At 46.6% G+C, this 22,767-nt stretch overlaps 3 protein-coding genes and 1 long non-coding RNA gene across 6 annotated transcripts; 2 read left to right on the top strand and 2 right to left on the bottom strand.

Annotated features, from left to right (window-relative positions):
• Positions 1-417: 417 nt before the first annotated feature.
• On the bottom strand, positions 418-3,962 carry RPL27 (ribosomal protein L27). The gene is made up of 5 exons (XM_072780745.1): positions 3,771-3,962; positions 3,449-3,531; positions 2,183-2,352; positions 614-724; positions 418-508 (listed from the first exon to the last, which is right to left on the bottom strand). The coding sequence occupies exons 2-5, from the start codon at positions 3,527-3,529 to the stop codon at positions 460-462; spliced, it is 411 nt and encodes a 136-aa protein (XP_072636846.1). The 5' UTR covers positions 3,530-3,531; positions 3,771-3,962; the 3' UTR covers positions 418-459.
• LOC140606811 (uncharacterized) lies at positions 1,786-10,634 on the top strand. Its single transcript, XR_012009038.1, has 2 exons — positions 1,786-4,347; positions 10,354-10,634. It is a non-coding gene; the product is annotated as an uncharacterized lncRNA (long non-coding RNA).
• On the bottom strand, positions 7,720-17,230 carry RUNDC1 (RUN domain containing 1). The gene is made up of 5 exons (XM_072780731.1): positions 16,699-17,230; positions 12,916-13,074; positions 11,484-11,682; positions 10,382-10,501; positions 7,720-9,989 (listed from the first exon to the last, which is right to left on the bottom strand). The coding sequence occupies exons 1-5, from the start codon at positions 17,194-17,196 to the stop codon at positions 9,124-9,126; spliced, it is 1,842 nt and encodes a 613-aa protein (XP_072636832.1). The 5' UTR covers positions 17,197-17,230; the 3' UTR covers positions 7,720-9,123.
• On the top strand, positions 16,974-22,566 carry PTGES3L (prostaglandin E synthase 3 like). 3 transcript variants are annotated; one of them, XM_072780742.1, is made up of 7 exons: positions 16,974-17,729; positions 18,059-18,219; positions 18,327-18,393; positions 18,498-18,596; positions 20,254-20,343; positions 21,342-21,395; positions 21,937-22,566. In XM_072780742.1, exons 1-7 carry the CDS (start codon positions 17,697-17,699, stop codon positions 21,970-21,972), a joined length of 540 nt encoding a protein of 179 aa, XP_072636843.1. In that variant the 5' UTR covers positions 16,974-17,696; the 3' UTR covers positions 21,973-22,566. The 3 variants fall into 3 exon arrangements, with proteins under 3 accessions (XP_072636843.1, XP_072636844.1, XP_072636845.1); XM_072780743.1 differs by having other exon boundaries at positions 16,977-17,729; positions 18,106-18,219; XM_072780744.1 differs by having other exon boundaries at positions 16,978-17,729; positions 18,084-18,219.
• The last annotated feature ends 201 nt before the right edge of the window (positions 22,567-22,767 follow it).

Here is a 22,767-nt window from a genome sequence, read left to right as displayed (position 1 = left end):
TAAATCCAAGTGGGACTATGGCACTCTGTGGTTGGTTTGAGATCCTCAGATTGGTGGCTCTAAATCCAAAGTAGCAGGGCCCACTGAGAGGGGCCTGTGGGCATTCCCAATTGGGGGGAGGGGGGAGAGGCAGTAGTAGAGTGGCCCAAGTTCTCTCTAGGTTATGTGACAGGCTGAAGCCAGCTTAAAGATGCTAAAGAACTCTGCACCCGAGAATGTCAGTAGTTCTTTTTTGGAAAACAGTTCAGTAGCTCACACCTTACCAACCAAGGGTGTCCAAATGATGAAAGGATTATCAGGCTCAGGACAGAACTAGTCCAAGCTCACAAAGGCCTTATATATTTTCCCACAGCCTCTCACCCACCACCCAATGTCTCATCAGATCAGTCTAACACATGCTGCAGGCAGACACGGATCTTTTTTTTTTTTTTTAATTTATTTTTAATGACTGAAAGAAATCTAAAACCGCAGCTTCTGGAAGAACCACTTATTCTTGCCAGTCTTGTACCTAGAAGGGGGAAAAGGACACCATTGAGAAGAACAGTGAAGCCAAATTCCCTTTATGGACAAAAGGGCCCCCATACTCCAAAATCCACCACTTAAATCCATTTACCTCTCCTCGAACTTGACCTTGGCCTCTCGTCGGGCCTTGCGTTTAAGAGCAGGGTCTCTGAAGACATCCTTGTTGACGACAGTTTTGTCCAAAGGGATATCCACAGAGTACCTGGCGACAATATTAGGGAGGTAAGATCAGCCCACAAACTGCCAGAGCCTTCACACAGTCCAAGGACTCCTGGGACAGACATGACAGACATTAGGGTGTTAGGGTCTGTCTCCATAGGAGTGATTCGCAAAGTCCCAAGGATATTCTTTGGAAATTCCCAATTAAGAAGACTCCTTTACATAGACTCAAACCACCAAAATACTTCACATTTCATTCTCAACTTTCTATAGTGACTATTTTTCTAGCTAAGGACTTTCACTTTATTAAATCTCCTTCACTATGATTATGGCAGTTGGCCAGCTTTCCATTTGGAGCATTTTAACATTTTATTTATTTGCGAGAGTTCATGTGTGCACACAGAAGCAGGGGTAGTAGCAGCAGAGGGAGAAGCAGGCTTCTGACTCCTCACTGACTAGGGAGCCTGAGACAGGGCTCGATCCCAGGACCCCAGGATCATGACCTGAGCTAAAGGCAGGCACTTACCTGACTGAGCCACCCAGGCACCCCTTGAGTCATTTTATTTAGCCTCGTTCAAGTTGTGTGTGGGCAGGGGCAGCCTAACTGTTGACAGTGCGAAAGCTGGGTGATTAGTTGCTGGGGTCTCACCGTTTCCCAATACCTGAGAGACAGCTCTAACCTTTTAAGATAGCTTAAAGGTAAACATGCAGCCTCCAGCAGCGAACTGTAAGGCACATAATGCTGGGTTTTGGCAATCATTGTTCAGGACTCTCTCAAATGCTGTTTTTCCATATAACTGGTGCACCGAGATAGTGTGTATGATGCACAACACTGTGTAAGGCCAGGGACTAAAGGGCTTGGCAACCAAGTGGAATGAGTTGGGGGGGAGGTGGTTTGCTTTATTTACCAACCATTTTGGAAAGCCTCCAGTAACTAACTTAAGAAGTGGAACAGTGGTAGAGATCAGGCCAGATCCCATGCCTGTATTTACTCTAAATGCAAACAAATCAAATGATTCTTATCCAATACTTAACAGAACTTACAGGTGGGGAAACAGGGAGCAAGCTTAGAAGAGATTTTTTTTTTTTATTTATGATAGAGAGAGAGAGAGAGAGAGAGAGAGAGAGAGAAGCAGAGACACAGGCAGAGGGAGAAGCAGGCTCCATGCACCGGGAGCCCGATGTGGGATTCGATCCCGGGTCTCCAGGATCGCGCCCTGGGCCAAAGGCAGGCGCCAAACCGCTGCGCCACCCAGGGATCCAGAAGAGATTTTTAAATCCTGCTTGGCCAAGTCAGGTAAGCCACCACAGAAAATGGAAGAACACAGCTCTATGTTGAATTAAAGAGGCAACACCGGAAACCACCACCACTTTGTAAGAGATACAGGAAAAATGATGGCTCTTCCCCATACTAGAATGGCTACAAGGCTGTCTCCTTATTCAGCAGGACAGAGGCAGTGAAAAGATAAGACCCTTTCATTCCCATTCCTGAAATGCTCACCTTGTGGGCATGAGGTGATTGTAGTTATAAACTTTCACAAAAGACTTGATCTTTGACCTCTTGGCGATTTTCTTCTTGCCCATGGCAGCTGTCACTTTTCGGGGATAGCGGTCTATTCCGGCCACCAGAGCATGGCTGTAGGGACGGTCTGAGGTGCCATCATCAATGTTCTGAAGGAGCAAGAGTCAAATGTTATTGACCGAGGGCCTATTTAGGCCCTTTGCTAGATGTGAGGCATGTATGAAAGGAACATCTCCACTCCCAGAGTCTGGGACCCACGATGGGAAAAACCCCCCAAGGCTAGTCCTAGACCTTCTAGCATTCTGAGTGTTGTGCTAACAGAGGGCCGTGTTCACCCCCACAAGAATCTGGAAAGGCTCCTGGGAGGTAAAAGATTTAAAAGGAGCAAATATTAACATTAATGGAGTGCTTGCTTTGTATCGAGCACTGGTTCTTAGGACTTTACATCTCTTAACTCCGCCTACCATTGCACTGCTAGTAAGGACGAGAAGCAGGACCCCAAAACTGGTGGCCTAACTCCAGAAACCAGTCTCAAAGAGATGGGGGAAGGCAAACCCACGGGTGCGCCGTTCCCCCCTCCGTGGCCCCACAACAGCCCAAAGCAGGTGTACCTTGCCAGGGCTTAGGGGAGCTCTCATAAGAGGCTACAAGATGTAGACAGAAGGCCAATGTCAAAAGGCCAGAATACGCCAAGTGATCGCTTTGACTAGAAACAATTTCTCCTCCTTTTACAGAATCCCAGCCGCAGCACCTTATTTTATTTATTTATTATGAGAGACACAGAGTGAGAGAGGCAAAGGGGGGAAGCAGGCTCCCTGCAGGGAGGCCGATGTGGGACTGGATCATGAGACTCCAGGATCACGCCCTGAGCCTCCCAGGCGTCCCGCACCTGATGGTTTTTATCTCAGTAGACTCCCCTACGGGTTACGTCAGGACTGAACGTGACAACACCTGTAAAGCGGTGTCAGACACAATGGAAGCGCTCGATACACGCTGGCTACGATTATTTTTTACACTCTCCCTGGTAGAGGCCGCGTTATGGGTTAGGCGCCCGATTCCATTCACATTTGTTTTTACCTTGCACCTTCCTCTCTCTCAAGAGTCCGCTCGCATTCGCCCTCTCCCGCCCGCAATGCTCGGGGACTAATGCCCCAAGCTAGGTCCTGGATTCCAAGCTCGCAGGCCCTCCCTAAGTAGCCCCATCACGAGATGCAAGCGCGCAGCAGAGGCTCGGGGGGCTGCTACCTTCACGATGACCGCTTTGCGTCCGGAGTAGCGTCCGGCCAGGACCAGCACCACCTTCCCGGGTTTCATGAACTTGCCCATCTCTGCAGAGGAAGGAGAAGGGTCCGATCTGAAACCCGCAAGCCGAGACTGCGGGCCCGGAAACTACGACGGCGTCCCTATCGTCTCGGCCCAAGCCGCCCGCCGGCCCTGCTCGCAGGACAGGACCGCTACGAAGCCGCCAGAAGCCGAACAACGGAAAGCGCCCGGTGCCGCCCCGTCACTCAACCCCCGGGCCGCGGATGGCGGCGGATTGGAACACCCTGCCCAAGCCTCTACTTACCGACACCAGCCACTCGAGCCTACAGCAGAAAGGAAGAAACGGCACTTCCGCTAACCTTTCACCCCGGGGGAGAGTGGATCTCACGTCCGGTCCCGCCCCTCAAGCTTGTCCCGCCTCTCGAAATCCGTTGCGGGCGGAAGAAGCTCCTGCGGGGAGAGCAGGCCTCGGTAGCTTATTTATTCAAATCAAACTTTATTAGTAGCTTCAGCAGTGGGCAAGAACAAAGGGGTCCCTTTCTCCCGCGTAGGCTGGAAGAGCAAGGAAGGCTCGAAAGCGCGCAGATTTTTGAGTCCGCTGCTCTGAGGCACCCTTCATTGTAGTTCCTTTTTCGGACGCTAGGAGGAGACACAGTTTACAATTGACCTTTATGCTTTGGAAAAGTCAGCAACCTAGGACTTCTGTCACTGTGCACTGTGAGGCGTAAGAAGGGAGAGACGGAGGTCAGGCAAGAGAGCTTACCTCAATATTTAGAGTCTAGTGATGTCACAGACATTACCGACTGGAATAAGCAGTGAGGGAGGCGAAGGACAACGATGGTGATAATCACTGAGCCCCTACTCTGTGCTAGGCTTCTTAGGTAAGCTGACAGCCCATTTAGTTCTCCCAACCCTGCCTGCATCTTGGGTATTTTCCTACCATTTAGACATGAGGAAATTGAGATTCCAATTTCCTTAACCTTAAATTGAGGTTAAGTTACCTATCTGAGGTTGATCCTAATCGGTAGCACAGATGAGATTCAAATCTAGGTTTGAACCCAGGTCTAGTTGGTTCTCAAACTGAATTATTTCCCATCATTCACTGGAAGAGTGATTTTATCATTATTATTTTTTTTAGAGTAGGCACCATGCCCAAGATGGGGCTTGCATTCAGGACGTTGAGATCAAGAGTCACCTGTTCTACCGACAGAACCAGTCAGGCATCCCTGGAAGAGTGTTTTTATTTATTATTATTATTTTTAAAGACTTTATTTATTTATTCATGAGAGACACACACAGAGAGAGGCAGGCTCCTTGCAGGGAGCCTGACAAGGGATTCCATCCCAGGTCTCCAGGATCATGCCCTGGGGGGAAGGCAGTGCTAAACTGAGCCACCCAGGCTGCCCTGGAAGAGGTTTTTAGATGGTTCTTCAGTTGTCTTCTGAGTTCAAGAGAAGGGGATCCCTGAGTGGCTCAGCAGGTTTAGCGCCTGCCTTCGGCCCAGGGCATGATCCTGGAGTGCCAAGATCAAGTCCCAAGTCAGGCTCCCTGCATGGAGCCTGCTTCTCCCTCTGCCTGTGTCTCTGCCTCTCTCGCTCTCTGTGTCTCTCATGAATTAAAAAAAAAAAAATCTGAGTTCAAGAGAAAGGAAAACCATCTTACAGCCTTTGCTTGTCTGAACACTGAAGATCTAGGGGATGGTCTTGGGCAAGATGTAGAAACAATAAGGTTTCATCAATTCTCTTTTTAAGGCTCTCCAGGGACCACATTTCCCTGCAGCCCTCACAACCCCATTCCAATGGTTTATCACAGTAACTACGTACTCCTATTTCTTTTTATTTAAATATTTTATTTACTTATTTATGAGAGACAGAGAGAGGCAGAGACATAGGCAAAAGAAGAAGCAGGCTCCCTGCAGGAAGCCCGATGTAGGACTCGATCCCAGAACCCCAGGATCACGATCTGGGCCAAAGGCAGATGCTCAACTGCTGAGCCACCCAGGTGTCCCTCATATTTCTATATTCAATTAAAATCTTTTAATTTGGAATATGACATTTTAGAGTTGGAAGGGACCTCAGAGATAATCTGTTCTGGCCTCTGAGAGGATAGTTCTGGAGCAGCAAAGTCACAGAGATGGTGACGCAGAGCAAGTTCTTATTCCCAGTCCAATGTTCTTCCCACTACACCACACCACCCTGCCCTTTTCCACATCCATGGTCTGGTCCCAGCTTCCTTATAGGCTGTTCCCTCTTTTGCTCTCTCTTGGAAAACAGAAACCAAATCATGAAATCTCGTAATTGCCTTGGACTCTTCTCACACTCTCCAAATCAAATTAGTACTAAATCCTGTGAATTTTTCCTTGCCTTTTAAGTCTTTTATGTCCTTTTCCGCTTGCCCCCAACCAGTCCAGCCTCAGATTTTTTTCTTCTCCTCCTCCGACTTTTGTGTGCGTCAGAATTGCTTGCTATGTTTATGAAAAATGGATTTCTAACCGAAGAGATAACAACTCCAGTCTGGAGTGGAGCCATATGATCTATACAACTTATTTTGGGAAGTTTCCCTCAACTTTTATTTCCCCCTCAACTCTTAAATCCACCATTAGCACAAGAGCACAAGTGGAGGGGGGCAGGGGCAGAGGCAGAGGGAGAAGCAGATTCCCCACTGAGCAGGGAGCCAGACTCAGGGCTGGATTCCAGGACCCCAAGATCACGACCTGAAATGAAGGCAGACACTTAAGCGACTGAGCCACCCAGGTGCTCCTGCCTTTATGTGAAGAACTTGGTAGAGCAGTGGCTGTCTGTCCATCTCCTTATGGCATTGTCCTTTGGCAGCAGAAATTTCTGGTGGGGGCAGCCCGGGTGGCTCAGCAGTTTAGCGCCTGCCTTCGGCCCAGGGCCTGATCCTGGAGACCCAGGACCGAGTAACGCATCGGGCTCCCTGCGTGGAGCCTGCTTCTCCCTCTGCCTGTGTTTCTGCCTCTCTCTGTGTGTGTCTCTCATGAATAAATAAATAAATCTTTAAAAAAAATTTCTAGTGGGTATGTGGGAAAAAGTGGTGGAGTGAGGTGGTAGATAAAGGAGAGAGAGGAACAAAAGTTCTGGAAGCAGCATGATACAATGAGATAGCATGACAGAATATAGAGACCATAGCATTTTTTTAAAAAGATTTTATTTATTCATAGAGATGCAGAGAGAGAGAGAGAGGCAGAGACACAGGCAGAGGGAGAAGCAGGCTCCATGCAGAGAGCCTGACGTGGGACTCGATCCTGGGACTCCAGGATCATGCCCTGGGCTGCAGGCAGCGCTAAACTGCTGCACCACCCGGGCTGCCTGAGACCATAGCATTTGGATTCAGGCAACTTGATTCAAATCTCAGCTCTTCCATCACATAAATCCGAACAAAATGTTTAACTTCAGTTTACTCAGCTATATAATCGGAAGAATATTGCCCTTATATGTAGTGAGAATTAAATTAGGATGACTTGGGATGCCTGGGTGGCTCGGCATTTGAGTCTGCCTTTGGCTCAGGTCGTGATTCTGGGATCTAGGATAGAGTCTTGAATTGGGCTCCCTGCAGGGAGCCTGCTTCTCCCTCTATGTCTCTGCCTCTGTTTCTCATGAATAAAATCTTAAAAAAATAAATTAGTATAACTTAAAAATGCTTCCCATGATGCTAGCACAAAACCTTGATACAAATTAGTCGGAGGATTAGAAAAAGGTATTACTGGGGTGATCCAGGGCTGTGCTATAGAACTATGGCAGTTATCATCCACCCTAAATGATATCTGGACTTAAAACTGCCAGCTCCAGGGGCGCCTGAGTGGTGCAGTTGGTTGGGTGTCTGACTCTTGGTTTCAGCTTGGGTCATGATCTTGGGGTCCTGAGATTGAACTCCAGGTCAGGCTCTGTGCTGTGTGGAGTCTGCTTGAGACTCTCTTTCCCTCTCCCTTTGCACCCCACCCTGGCACACTGTCTCACTCTCTAATAAATAAATATTTAAAAGTAAAAATGCAAGCTCCAAAAATGACATGTATGGGGAGATGTGCTGTGGGCATGAGACCATAGGCCTGGGTAAGATGGGAGGATAATGTCCGGGGGAAAGAAAACACCACCAAAGCTGAGCTGATCCAGGGTAGAGGGCCAAAGAGGCAGAAAGGCCAAGTGCCAGACATCACTCAAGGAAATATTGATCTGGATAAGATGGGCTAAAAATGCAGACAGACTTATAAATGAAAGCCAAGAGTCTCTAAAGTCTTTGTTGAGAAGCTACATAAAATACTATGATTTTATTAGCAACCACAGATATATCATTTTCCACATTTTATATTTATCCTGTTTCACACAGCGGGAGGGACTAATTCTAATGAATTATCAATTATACACCTTAAATAACATGTTGCTGAAAAAAATTAAGTTAAAATGCACTACGTAATAGTGCAGACACAAAGTGCAGCTGGCAATTAATACATGAAACAATGCTGAATCAGTAGTATTGAGATCCCATTTGGTTTTCCAGAAAGTGATACACTTTGGCCATCTTTGGTCAGTCCTGGAGCAATATGCAAGCTGATAAATATGAACTAAAAAGGCTAAAATACTGAAGACCAAATAGGATCACTCTAGAGTCAGTTTTGAAAGGAAGTGTTCAGTCCCTTGTATGTTGACAGTGATCTGCTATTGTTCTACCCCCGCTGTAATACCTACTGTGTGATCAGACCTCCTCCATCATCCATCCTCCAGGCCAAGTGGAATCACAACCCTGGGAGGAGTTGCTGCTGATCATTAAAGTGTATTCCCATTCACACTTGACTTGGGTGGCAAGGAATCTCTTGAGGAGTATACCTCTAGCCTATTTACTTCCAATAAGATCGTGTCAGCGCCTTGGTGGGAAGTGTGCATGGGAAAGGGTATATGCCAGAGGACGTGGTACCAGAATAATGGCTGTCATTACTCATAAATAACCAGCTCTAAACCCAAAGATCATTGTCGGTGCTGTGAAGAGGATCACCTTGTCAGGAACAGATTTCAGTTCTTACCCACAAAAAAGGGCTCACATCAAAATCAACTTGTGAACTTCCTCAGAAATGCTGTTCTCAGATATCCCCATTTCTAGTTTTAGAGGCAACTATGGAACATATACACCCTCTCCTTACCTCAGGGTCAGGAAGAAAGGGGCATTAGTATTCATAAAGGAATTTAAATTCTGGCCTTATGACTCTCAAACCTGCTCCAAGTGAAGGAATAGGGCTCTCAGCTTGACTGACAGGAGCCTTGAGTTGAATGTCTTCTGGGACCAACAATTCACTTATGTTGTCACTCATCACCATAAAGAGAATGGTTAGAGAAACCTGGGTTTTGTAAAAAGCAGATGTGGCACAACAAGGTGGTCCATTAACTGTATGCCATAGTTGATTTATTTTATTTACCTAAGTTCAAATATATGTGCCCATGTGTTATACACCAGGGTGGAACCTTTGAACAAGAGGGTCTCCAGCATCTCTGAGATGCTCAGTTGATGGGGAAAACAAACTTTGTAGTCATTTGGCTAGGGAAATTGTCTTTAACCCCTCCTCCTACTCTTTGTTCCTATCCTAGAAGACTAACCATCTACCCCTACTCTACTGAAGAAGGTGCTGGTGTAGGGCCAGGACAGTCTCATCAAAAGGCATCTTTGATGTTCTTGAGCTGGCGCACAGCCAGATCCACAGGGAGGCTGAACTTGAGGCTACTGAGGCGACTGAGCAGGTTGAGGGCGCTCTCGAAGCCTGTGTGTGCCATGTAGCTCCAGGGCTGGTAGTGGGGCTCGATGAGTGATCCTGACTTGCAGATTAGGTTCACCCAGGACACAAGACGCTGCTCATTCAGTGCCATGCACACCAAGGCCTTCAACTCTGAGTCTGCACTGCGTTTAAAAGGGTCGTGCTCTGTTAGCACCACATGGATGGCTGTCAGTAGGCTCTGCTTGGGGGTCACAACGGTGCCTCCCATAACTGGCAGGGCAAATGACTGGGACAACTTCCGGGCTGGGGATTCCACATAAGCTCGGCCGTTCTTAGCATGGTAGTACTTTACAAAGAGCTCCCATGGGTGCATGGCCTCGGGGGCCGAGGAGAAGGCTGGCAGCAGACAAGCAATGGGGGCCATGACAAGGCTCATCCCCGGTGAGGAGGCGTAGAGCCCATGGGCCAGCAGGTCCCTTACAGCCACTGTCAGCTCCTTCCGCACAGCCATGGTCAGCTCATCCTTGCCTCCCAGAGAGAGGTCCTGGAGGTTGGCAGAGGTGATTACGTGGTCGTGTGGCTGGTGCCTCAAGGCTAGCTGCTTCACTCTGTCTACTGATACCTCCAGCCTCTTCAGTAAGGGGGAGTAGTCCCTGTCAGCCTGGCCCCTCTGCCACAGGGTTTGTGGGATCTGGCCCGTGGCGCAACCAAACTGGCTAACAGCAAAGATCTGGAGCACTGCCAGAGCACGCCGCATGAGTTGCAGCCCTGTCTCCTGAACCTTCTTCACATCTTCTGCCTTTGCTGTTTAGAAAATGCAATGACTCATTAGTTGGGGCCATAATGTGCACAGAGGTACATTCAACAAGTTATGAGCTGAGTTCTAGTCTTGCTTCTGAGTTACAGTATGGGTCCCACATGAAGCCAAGAGCCACGCCACCTAGGATGTTACTGGACTTAACTGTTTTAATTATAGCTCTATTGAGATCTAAATCACATACCATACAATTAACCCATTAAAGTATATAAATCAGTGACTTTTAGTAGACTTAGAGTTGTGTACCCACCATCCCCAAAAGAAACCCTGTACTGCTACCATTTCCCATTTCCACTCTCTCCAACCCCTTAAGCCCAAGGCAAACCACTAATCTAGTGCTTCTCTCTCTAGATTCCCCCATTCTAGAAGCTGTACTTACTTTTACTGTTTCCTGGAGGCAGTCTACTGCTGCCAGTTCTAGTGGAGCCACTTCCTGTCTTCCCACTGGCCTTGCACTCACAGTGTGCACTGTCGGCCTGCAACGGGCTTCCCACTTCATCTGCAATCAGAAGTTACAAAGAACAGGAAAAAGAGTATTTCCTAGTGCCTACCACATGATAAGACTTTTATAAATACCATCTTATTTGTATGGAACATTTACTAGCTCAATAAATATTTGCTGAATGATGGAAGCATGAATCATCCTTTCATGGGTGAGGACAGTGGGGTTAAAGAAGTTAGGAATCTACTCAAGGACCCGAGGCCAGGAAGTGGCAGAGCTGGGATTTGAACTATTTGGTTCTTGGGGTGCCTGGCTGGCTCAGTTGGAAGAGAATGTAACTCTTGATCTTGGAATTATGAGTTCAAGCCCCACGCTGGGTGTAGAGATTACTTAAAAGTAAAATCTTTATTTATTTATAAAATAATTTATTTATTTTCGTTTTTTTTTTTAAGATTTTATTTTTATTTATTCATGAGACAGAGAGAGAGAGAGAGAGAGAGAGGGGCACAGAGACACAGGCAGAGGGAGAAGCAGGTTCCATGCAGGGAGCCCGACATGGGACTCGATTCCGGGACTCCAGGATCATGCCCTGGGCTGAAGGCGGTGCTAAACCAATGAGCCACGCGGGCTGCCCTATTTATTTTTGAGAGAGAGAGAGAGAGAGAGAGAGAGCGTGTATGTGTGTGTGTGTGTGTGTGTGTGGGCGCAGCACGAGAAGGGAGGAAGAGGAGAGGGAGAAGGTGGCTCCCACCTGAGCAGGGAGCCTGATGTGGGAATTGATCCCAGGGTCTTAGGAACATGACCTGAGCTGAAGGCAGATGTGTAACCAACTGAGACACCCAGATGTCCCCAAAATAAAATCTTAAAAAAAATAAAATAAAATCTCTTTTCTTTCCATTCTACCATGCTGCCTCCTTTACTGAGTGATCAAACCGCCTATGTAGTTCATCAAGAACTGGCACCTTTAGGTATCAGTACTTGGATTACATATAATTATTAGGGCATCTGTCCACCTTCTCTTCCCATCCCCTCCTCTGACCTTGGATGAAGTTGATGAACATTTCGAGGTCTCGGATCTGAGTTTTCAACTGCTCAACCAATTGTTCTTTCACTCGGGCTGGGTTGACAATCTGAGCCACAGCTGCATCCACACGCTGCCGGAGCTCCTCGGTGGACAATGAACTGATGTCTTCATTCAAATTCATGTCCAATTTCTTTATTAATTCATCTATGATTACCTATCAAGACAACAAGTAATGAGCATTTGGAAATTCCCATCGGAATTTTCACTTTTTTTTTTTTAAGATTTTATTTATTTATTTATTTATTTATTTATTTATTTATTTATTTATTCATGAGAGACACAGAGAGCGAGAGAGGCAGAGACACAGGCAGAGGGAGAAGCAGGCTCCATGCGGGGAGCCCGACGTGGGACTGGATCCGGGGACTCCAGGATCACGCCCTGGGCCAGAGGCAGGCGCTAAACCACTGAGCCACCCAGGGATCCCCCCATTGGAATTTTCAGGGAGACGGTTAGGAAGAAGGAGAATATTTGCAAGAGAAAAATGCTCCCTACCTTTAAATGGAAATCAAAGATAGAACTCCTAAATGTGTGAGAAAATGATGTAACTGCTGATCAAGGTGAGAGTACAGACTACTTCTCCTATAGTAACAAGGACCCTTGGTTCCTCTCAGACAGAAATGGCTCCTCTCACTGCAAATTTTCTACCAGGCCAAGTAACTTTCAGGAGAACAACAGTGTGAATAAACCAAAGTGGCTGATGATCCAAAAAGGCTCACAGCTTCTCCCAGGGCCTCCAAGAGAATGAATACTGATTTCCTTTCGTTTCTAGTCCTCCTCCACCCTTCCTGCCCTACTCTACGCAACCAAATAAAAATCTCTGCTAAACATCAGTGTCTTATAGCCAAAATATCCCGGTGACAGTATTGGAACAGTTTGAAATCCAGATAATTTAACTCCAGCTCAGCCAGAGAAACAGCCACATCACAGTGAGACAAACATGTTTGTAGGGGAGACTGTAGCTGTACTCTACCAGCAGACTTACCTGTCTACCCAGGTGTTGCTTAAATAAATAGGGCATTAAAGACAGTCTGGATTCCTGGAATAGTTATCAACCAGTGGTGGGGAAAAAAGCTAATTTACATTGTAGGATGTGCCCAAGTGGAACTGTTTTAACAATCAAATGAAAAATTATTATTGTCATTATTATATATTACTATTCTTACTAATAACCACCCAAAAGAAAGAGCTCAATTATCATATTATAAGGCTTTGGAACTTGTGTTTCCATGTGTGAATCAAGACATGTCCCACTTCTCTTTGATTGCGCCAGCAAAGGGATTCTCATTAAGGCCAAGGGTGAACAAGCTAAAAAAGAACATCCCGTGAATGCCAGAAAGGACAACATAACCTTAGGTTAGTGGTGGGGGCGCCTGTAGTGTCTGCTCACCCGCTGTCTTTCCAAGACCACGGACTGTGGCAGGGAGTCATAGTTGCCCTCTTGATAAGCAAACGTTTCCAGGTCATCTAGCTGGGTTTTGAGCTGTAGTATAAGTTCCTTCTGCTTTTCCCTCTGGGTTTCCAGACGTTCTCGTTTTTCCTGCTCACTCTAAAACAAGAAAATACTTAGGTCTATTTCATAGGAAAAGGAAAAACCGGGGCACATTAAGAATCCTCTCAAGCTTATAATAATGACTAGTGAAACATATAATGTTTCCAAATAATCCCAATGACATACAGTACTCATAAGATAGATTCAAAATGAGAATAAAGATTTCATCCAAGGCAACTTACTAAATAAGTTTTAAGAAGATACTTGTCCTTCATGGGAAGTAGAGTATGAATATAATGAAGCCTTTTGTTAAGACAGCTTTTCTACCCCCCTGCCCAAAAGGTCTAGTCAGGATTAAGACAACTTATCTTAGCCAAGACAGCCTCCCAGGAACTAAACATGCCATCCTCCACAGCCAATTACCACAGATCAACTCCTGAATACTTTCTGCAGCCAAAATTTGCAAGAGAATCTAGAGATAAGGGTGTAGAGAAAGGATTTATAACTCATAACCGGTTTTCTTAAGGTTCAAAACCCCTCCAATGTATTATAGACTTCTGTAAAATCAAAAGAATTAAAGCAGGTGCCTGGAGCAGTGAAAAAAAAAAAAAAAAAAAAAAAAAAAACAACAACAAAATCCCAAAGCCAAGGAATAGGAGTGGGAAGGTAACCATGTTAAAAAAATAAAAGAAAAAAAAGAAAAGGTCTGGTAAGTTTCCCTACCAGTGAGTCCTTTCTCCACTGTTGGCTGCTGGGTAGTTCCTGCATTTAAATGATTAAAAACCCTTCAGGGTGGTAATCTTGCTAGTACATTCTCAAATACTAGTTCTTCCTTAACTTTGGGCATCAAAAACAAAACAAAGCAAAACTAGCAAGTCACATGCGGGTGTAAGGTTGCATTTTAAACCAGCAGTCTATAAGATATTAAATTTAACCTTCAAATAGTACTTACCAAGCCCTCCAGAAGATGAGAGAACAAATGCAAAAGAACAAATTTACTTTTTTTGTTCAAACTATTTTTAAAAAAGCAATCTTCCTACTTTAGCTCTATTCAATATGAAAGCAAGCCTTTTCTCAGGGTACTTCCTCAGGATATACCTTTCTGAGTGTCATGGTTTCTTAGAATCCTATTCCTCACCCCACCATGGGAGTGCCTAGCTATCCTTCAGGTTTCCTAGATCTCCCTAGGCAAGGCTGACCACTTCTCGCTCTGTGTTCTGTTCACACTTCTTCTCTAGCTTGTGTCTCCTCGTGTTTTTTTTTTTTTTAAGGTTTTATTTATTTATTCATGAGAGACACAGAGAGGGGGAGCGCAGAGATACAGGCAGAGGGAGAGGGAGAAGTAGGCTCCCTCTGGGGAGCCCAATGTGGGACTCATCCCAGGATCCACGGGATCACGCCCTGAGCCAAAGGCAGACGCTCTACAGCTGAGCCATCCAGGCATCCTACTCAAGTCACTTTGTAATACTTTGTTGAGGATTCTGTCCCCCAGGCTATGAATTCCTTTAGAGCAAAGGCCTTGACTTTGCACCCTCAATGCCTAGCACCATGTCTGGCACAGGGTAAGCTCTCAATACACATCTGCTACATGCTACTGAACTAAAACAAGCACAGAACAACACATTCCAAATAATGAGTTCTGACTGGATGACATGGTCTAGCCAGATCAAGGAGAAAGAACAGGGAAAGTCTGTTTTTGTTTTCATTGTATCCCAACTTTGTGAAGCCAAGAAAGAAGAAGAAGAAAAAAAAAAAACAGGGTATGAATTCCGATTCTGTTTTCACGAGTATGTCTGCCAAACTCTGTCATTTGCCATGGAGGTTACAGTGTGCTATTTACTGGAATGGGGGTAAATGAGGGTAACAGGAGACAATGAGCTCCGGTTTCAGGCAATGAATAATGGAAATCATGGCCAGTATGCAGTGAGATAAATACTGCTTTTAAAAAAAACTAGGACTAATAAGAAGTAAAAGCATTTGGCTCAAACATGTCCCCCCACTTAAGTATTTTTTTTTTAAGATTTTATTTATTTATTCATGAGAGACACACACAGAGAGAGAGAGAGATGCAGAGACACAGGCAGGGGGAGAACCAGGCTCCATGCAGGGAGCCCGACGTGGGACTCGATTCCTGGTCTCCAGGATCATGCCCTGGGCTGAAGGCGGCGTTAAACCCCTGAGCTACCGGGCTGCCCCCACTTAAGTATTTTATGTAATTTTGTGTGCCTGACACCTGATCAGGTAGTACCAAAGTGGTGCTATCACTTTTTTTTTTTTTAAGATTTTATTTATTTATTCATGAGAGACACAGAGAAAGGTAGAGACACAGGCAGAGGGAAAAGTAGGCTCCCTGCAGGGAGCCTGATGTGGGACTGGATCCCGGATTCCAGGATCACGCCCTGGACCAAAGGCAGATCTCAACCACTGAGCCACCCAGGCATCTCTATCACTTTCTTTCTTTCTTTCTTTTTTTTTTTTAAGTTGTACTGTTTCCAAAAGTGAAAATGAATAACCAAAGAGCACCACATTCACAAAGAAACGTTGATGCTCCTCACTCCTGAAGAGGAGGACTCTGGCCACAGGAATTCTTTCTATGCTTTCTATTCCTTAAGAGTCTGGCAATTTAAGGTGGCTGCTCCTTGTGTAAGGAGCTGTGGGCATGTGGAGAGAAGGGTGGAACAGTAAACACAAGACTGCACTGGAAACATTTCAGATTAAAATAAGCCAATATCTGCTACTGATAAGTCTTCTTGGTTAAAATTTCATTGGGAAGAAAGGCACAAATGGGTTGTAACTTGACGAATGAAAAGATGGAGAAGACAACAAGTCTCTTCAATACCTCCAACAAGCTATCTGCGACTGTGCACTTCCAGAGATTCAAAGACTGTAAGGAAATATTCCCTTGGCATGGCATACTGACTCTCATTACTCAGTGGAGGATCTTGTCACAGTTAGCAAAGGGAATTATAATTTATAATTATAAATATTATAATATTATAATCATTTATAATTACCTAGTTATTAGGCAGGATGGGCAAGGGAGTTTAAAATACCAGCGTGAGGAAATGCAAAAAAAAAAAAAAAAAAAAAAAAAAAAAAACCAGCGTAAGGAAATGCATATAACCAAGAGTCGTGTTTCTTTTAATTACTAAGTGATCCTGCTGTTCACGGAAGCTCCCATCCACACAAAAGTCCAAATACTAAAGACATTTTCCCAATTCCCAGGAAACAGGAACAGGCAGTACATCTAAATTTCCATGGATTCCAGTTCACTTGCCCTTCATCAGCCAATGTTCTCAACCTCAGGTCGGGGTACTCTATCGGCAAATGTGCTCAGGCCATAGGTACATTATGAAGCAATGGCAAGGTGAGCGGGAGCAGCACTGCTTCGGTTGGTTGCTGTTGCCCTCTGAACACTCTGCTCACCACTCTTCTTCCGTCCCGCACGTCACCAGACTTGTACGTCTTTCCACACCTTAGGTGGACACCCCTCAGCATCAGGTTCCCAGGCCTGTCCGCCTTCCCTGCAGCAAGCCTCGCACACCTGTCTCACCACCACGTCTGGGACGCGCGTAGTCCTCACCGAGACCCGCCGGCTAAACGCCACTGCTAACTCCGCCCCCTCAGCACTGCCACCCACCTAACCCCCTATTCCCACGTCCCTCGGGGCCCGGCTGCTACCTGGTTCTCGCTCCGCAATCGTGGCCGGTCCCCTGGCAGCCCATCGCCATCGTCGCTGGCGGGGTCCTCGGGCCCCCCGTAACCCAGGACGTGCGGGCAGCCGCGGAACGCGAAGTCCTCGAGCTCGCGCAGGAGGCGCTGCTGCTCCGCGGGCGCCCCGCGCACCACCTGGCGCAGGCGGAACTGCACTTGCGCGAAGTGCGAGGACAGCGCGAGCAGCGCCGAGTCCAGACGCCGCCGCTCTGCCCGCAGCCGCCGCAGCGTGCGGCCGGGCGAGTCCGGAGGGGAGCCAGGGGCCGCGCCGGGCTCCTCCGCCGCAGCCTCTTCCGAGAACGCGGCCGTCCCAGGCCCGGCCTCCGCCACTGCCCCCACCGGGGCCCAGCGCACTGCCTCGCACGGTGGCAGCGACTCCTCTTCCTCTTCGTCCTCGTCCTTCGCCTCTGGACCGACGGCTGCCACCACCTTTACCGGCTCAGCAGACGCTTCGACAGCCGCCATCTTCCCGGAAACACCGCCGCACGTCAGCCGCGCCCCCTCGCTGCCATGGCAACGGCGCGCTGTCCGGGAAACCCGAAGGGGCGGGTGGGCGGGGCTACACGTCAGATGGTTCGCGGTCACCAGAGGCGGGCCTTCCCAAATAAAATCGGGCCAATAATTTTTTATTGAGCGCCTATTGTGAATCAGACACTGGATGCACTAAGCGTTGGGGAAACGGATGAATGAAGCCGGGACAAGACCTTCGGTGTGCGTCTAGTGTGGCCCTTGTCCTGGCTCCCCGCGGGTGGGTCGTCTGTTCCTAATCTGTACGTTTCTGGAGACCCTGAGATATGAAGGGCTGCCGGGATTATGCTCTTCCCCTGTTTCTCCGGAGTGCAGATCCCTTGGCCGAAGGGCCACGTTCCCCCTTCTTCTAAAGCCTTCCCCACCATATAAGGAGAGGCAGCTGCTGGGGGCGTCCCCAGGATCTAAAGATAGCAGTCCCTGCCTCAGGACTCCAAATGCCACCGGGTAGCGGGAGCCGCCATGGCAAGGTGAGTGTTTCCGGTTGCCCTGTTCCTTGGATATTGCTTGTCCCACATTTTCTGGGCGCTTTGGGTCCTGTGAGGTCCCATGGAAACTCCAGATTCCAGGTCTCTCTAACTTTGGGGTGGTGAGGAAAGTGTGACCTGAATGTTCTCCATAACTCCCCGCCTCTCAACTCTTGACACTCTATTCTTCCCAGCCTCACCCCCCCCACCCCACCCCCACTCCCATCACTCACCTTTCATCCCCTTCTTATTTAGCTCCACTTTGACAGAGCCCGTTACCATAAAACGTCCCAAAATTTTCCCCTCCTTCCACCTTTCCCAAATGCCCTCAGTCTCCCCTCTCCCACCCCTATGAAGCCCCACCGCAACTCCTCTGCAGGCAGCATGCCCGGACGCTGTGGTACGACCGGCCCAAGTATGTGTTCATGGAGTTTTGTGTTGAGGACAGCACCGACGTCCATGTGCTCATTGAAGACCACCGTATTGTGTTCAGGTAATGGCCCACCTCTCTGGAGCTCCTGGTTTCCAGAAGCCTTTCCCTTCTGATTCCCCTATGCTCAGCCTCCTGCATTGATCGCCTCAGCTCCATTGTCTCCTCAGCTGCAAGAATGCCGATGGAGTGGAGTTGTACAACGAGATTGAATTCTATGCCAAGGTGAACTCCAAGGTAACTGTGGGGTGCGACATCAAGGTCTGAATAAAAGGCTGCCTGGAAAATTGGAGATTCATTCTAAACCTCACATCCTAAGAATGAGGCTCTCTCTCTGGCAGGACTCCCAGGATAAGCGCTCTGGTCGCTCCATTACTTGCTTTGTGAGGAAATGGAAGGAGAAGGTGGCCTGGCCCCGACTCACCAAAGAAGATATCAAGGTAGGTGTTTGGGGAATGACCTATTCTTTCTCCTGTGCTACCTATGCACCTGGAGACATAGGTCTGGGAATCACCCTTGGCTCCTTTCCCACCAACGTTCAATCATTCACAAAGTCCTATTTGACTTACTAAATATTCTTGAATCTATTATTTCATCTTTTCCTACTTCAGGCCTTATCCATCACTGGATGAGGTTTATTGCATATTTGTAGCCCTACCCTCAGTGCATCCTTTGCAATGCTCCCAGCATGGTCTATCTAAAACACACATCTGATCCTGTTACTCTTCCACCTAAGACCCTCCAGTGGCTTCTTCCTGGCTAAAAGTTGAAAATTGGGGGGGTGCCTGGGTGGCTCAGTTGGTTAAACATCTTCCTTTGGCTCAAGTCATGATCCCAGGGTCCTTGGATGGAACCCTGTGCAGGGAGCCTGCTTCTCCCTCTCCTCCCCCTTTTGTATTCTCTCTTGATATCTCTCTCTGTCTCTCAAATTGATAAATAAAATATATTTTTAAAGATTTTATTTGTTTATTCATGAGAGACACACAGAGGCAGAGACATAGGCAGAGGGAGAAGCAGGCTTCCTGTGGGGAGCCTGATGTAGGACTCGATAAATAGTTTCAATTATTTATTAAGAAAACAAATTCCCAAATGCCTAGAGCTGGAGCTTTAGATAGAGCTGTGTGCACACCACACTTTAATCCCTTTCATTAGTTCCCTAACTCTTTCAGGCATTTGAGTTTGTCACTTCCTGCCCTTTGGAAGTGAATCCAAGCACCATAGCATGACATAAAAGCTCATGACCTGGCTATTCGTTCCTTCTGTAACATTATATCCCATTAGTCTCTCTACCTTAAACTTCACATTCCAGCCACAGCAAATGGCCTGCAGCTCTTTGGCACACACCAGTCTATTTCTCACTAATTTACCTTTGCTCAAGCTGGGCCTTCTTCCTGGAAAGCCTCCATCATCACTACCAGTGCCCACCTAACCCTTGCTCATCCGTGAAGTCTCTGCTACTCTAAGAAGCATAGGTTCCTATAGCTCCCTTCTGGATTTCCATAGTATCCCCTGTGTAAGCCATTACCACACTTTCCACATTGTATTATAATGATTTATTTAGTTTTCCCTTCCCTACTTGCTTCATGATGGCTGGGACTATATATCAAACATTTTAGTAATTCCAATGCCAAGCTCAGAGTCTGGCCCATAGGATATGTTCCATAAATGGCTGTTAAATAAATGAGTGAATGACTTCTTTCCCTAAGTGTGGGAACTTGGAACATGGGCCTCCAAGGGTTTTCTTTCGACTCCAGGGAATGCAGCTTGTCTATCTTGCTTGGTTGACTCCCATGATGCTTTATGACGTCTTTCTAGGTGTATTATTTCTAGTTGGTTGGCTTCTGGAGGGCCAAATTTCTATGCTTTTCTAGACCCTATGATGCCTGGCATTGTGCATGGCACTTAGTAGGTTCCTGACAAATCTTTGTGGAGGGTGATGATAACAGCCTGGAGAGGAATTAGTCAAAGAGGTGCTGTTGGAAAGACTGTGCTCTCACTGACCTTCTTTTCCCCAAGCATACCTCTGTGCACATGGCCATGCTCTTCTGGCACTTCTGTGCTTCCTGCCCTGTAATGCTCTATGATTTCCTCCTGCAGCCGGTGTGGTTATCTGTGGACTTTGATAACTGGAGGGACTGGGAAGGGGATGAAGAAGTGGAGCTGGCTCAGGTGGAACATTACGCAGAGGTAACACCATTTTCTGCCCTCCTGCCCATTGTTGTGTCTCCCTCCACACATTCTCTGGAAGACTGTCATCAGGGCTAGACAGACATATATGAGCGCCCCTCATTGGTGCTCATATTCTTTACATGTTTTGTGCAACATTTATTTAGTGGGACAAGAGAAATGAACACTAGTGAAGCCATATATATGCCTTTACTCACTAAGTTAACAGAATTCTGAGAAAGTTTGGCAAAACCTTTCCCAACTCTTCTGTAATTCTTGTTCTTTCTTCTGTTTTCTATGTGTGTGTATGTTTTTCCTGAGCCACACAAGTTCACCGAAGCTCAAATGAAGCATTATAAAAATTCACATCATAAAACAAATTACTAGATCCCATTAAGTTGCACCCTACCATACATTATTTGGTTTTAGAATTTTAGCTACTAATTATTCAAGTTGCAAAAACACCAACAGACCCTAACCTGGATTAGTAAGGAAGGATGCTCCATTGTGTGTCAATTTCCTTTTAAAAAGGCGATTGGGGCACCTGTCTGGTTCTGTTGGTAGAGCATGGGACTCTTGATCTCAAGACTGTTAGTTCGAGGGCACCCCCGGTGGCGCAGTGGTTTAACGCCGCAGGCAGCCTGGGGTCTGATCCTGGAGACCCAGGGTCGGGCTCCCTGCATGGAGCCCGCTTCTCCCTCTGCCTGTGTCTCTGCCTCTCAGTCTCTCTCTCTCTCTGAATAAATAAATTTAAAAAAATACTTATTAAAAAAAAAAAGACTGTTAGTTCAAGCCCCATGTCAGGTGTTACTTAATAAAATCTTAAAAGAAATAAAAATAAAAGTAAAAATAAATGAAAAGGGGATCAATTTATTTTCTCCAATTCGTTCCAGTGATGTGTGAGGGGCTGTAAAGATAGGGCAATTATTGGGCTGGGACCATTTTCCTGTGGCCCATCAATATAGAGGTTGCTCTCCCCTGGCCCTTCTCTCTTGTAATTACTTTTCTCTTTCCACTAGCTTTTGAAGAAGGTTAGCACCAAGAGACCTCCCCCTGGCATGGATGACCTGGATGTAAGTAAAGTCTGCCCTTCGAGAAAAAAAAAAAAAAAAAAAAAAGTCTGCCCTTCAGCCCTTCAGTTTCCTTTTAGCCCTAAAAAAATAAGAGACTAGAAAGCTCTTACTGTGGTCCCTAGCACACAGTAGTACTTCTCAGTGCATGTCAAATTTGAATTTGACATAGGAAGCTGAATGTTCTTCTGCAGGCTGTAGAAAACTCCAGCAAGACCCTCCTCCCTCCATTTTCCCTCTCCTTCTCTATCTTGGAGCTGACCTGGCCCTGTTGACTGTCTTTACAGCTGTAATGAACAGCAGCATGAATTGAAATTCTGAAACCAAATGATGCTCAACACAGGATTGTTTATTGAGCACCAGGAGTTGATTTTATTTTCCAAAGTATAAATCCTTCCGTATTAGCCTACCAGGAAGTTGTGTGATTTGGAAAATCACAAAAGAAAACTTGAAAAGCAGGAAGGAGTGAGAAGAGTTTGTGAACACAAATGTTTACTGTTTGTAGATTCTACAGGTGCTATTGTCATTTTTTTCTTTTCCCTAGGATGATTCTGACAGCGCTGACGCAACAAGTAATTAACTTCTGTGACAGCAGAGCTGGGGAAGAAGTTGGGGCATCATCCAGTAGCTCCAAAAAGCTAGGGCCAGGGTCTTTGCCAGCTCTTCAGCTGTGGGGATCTGGGATCTCTGAACTTTCCTAGAAGCTCTTTCTTTTTTAAAAAGTTTATTTGAGAGAGAGTGTGTGTACACACACATGTGAGCAGGGGGAGGAGCAGAGGAAGAGGAAAAGAGAATCCTAAAGCAGGCTCCCTGCTGAGCGTGAAGCCTGACATGGGCTCAGTCTCAGGACCCTGCTGAGATCATGATCAAGAGTCAATTGCTTAACCCACTAAGCCAACCAGGTATCCCTTTTTTGAAGCTCTTTTTAAGGATCCTCTTCATATTTTATTTCTTCTTCCTAGGCACCTGAGGAAGAAGGTGCCTAGATGCATCAGATGGCAGGATAGGAGAGGAATAGACTGTTGGGGCTCCTTCCTTTCTCCCATTTGGCTGTAATCCTTGTGTTTAGGCCACTCATCAGGGCTCTCTTGAGTATTTGAGCATGTGTGTGTACGTGGTAGAGCAAAAGCCAAAGAAGCAGCAGGTAGATTATAATAAATCTGTAAGAACTGTTTTCTGTCTTATTTCCTTCTTGCACTTCTTCTACTTGAAGGCAAACCTTTTCTACCTCTATTGTTCCACTCAAGGGGAGGGGTGGGTGTCACAGGTCCTGTCCTCATTGTTGAGATTGGAAGCAGAAAGATGTTGGAAGCAGGCTTGTAACAAGCTGGGGGATTTCCCCATATTCATATCAGTACTCCTGTTTCTCAGACCA

This window comes from Canis lupus, chromosome 16 (genome assembly GCF_048164855.1).
Source record: "Canis lupus baileyi chromosome 16, mCanLup2.hap1, whole genome shotgun sequence".
NCBI classification, from domain to species: Eukaryota; Metazoa; Chordata; class Mammalia; order Carnivora; family Canidae; genus Canis; species Canis lupus.
The sequence above is the reverse complement of the archived record's forward strand: the minus strand, read 5'-3'. Positions and strand labels throughout refer to the sequence as shown.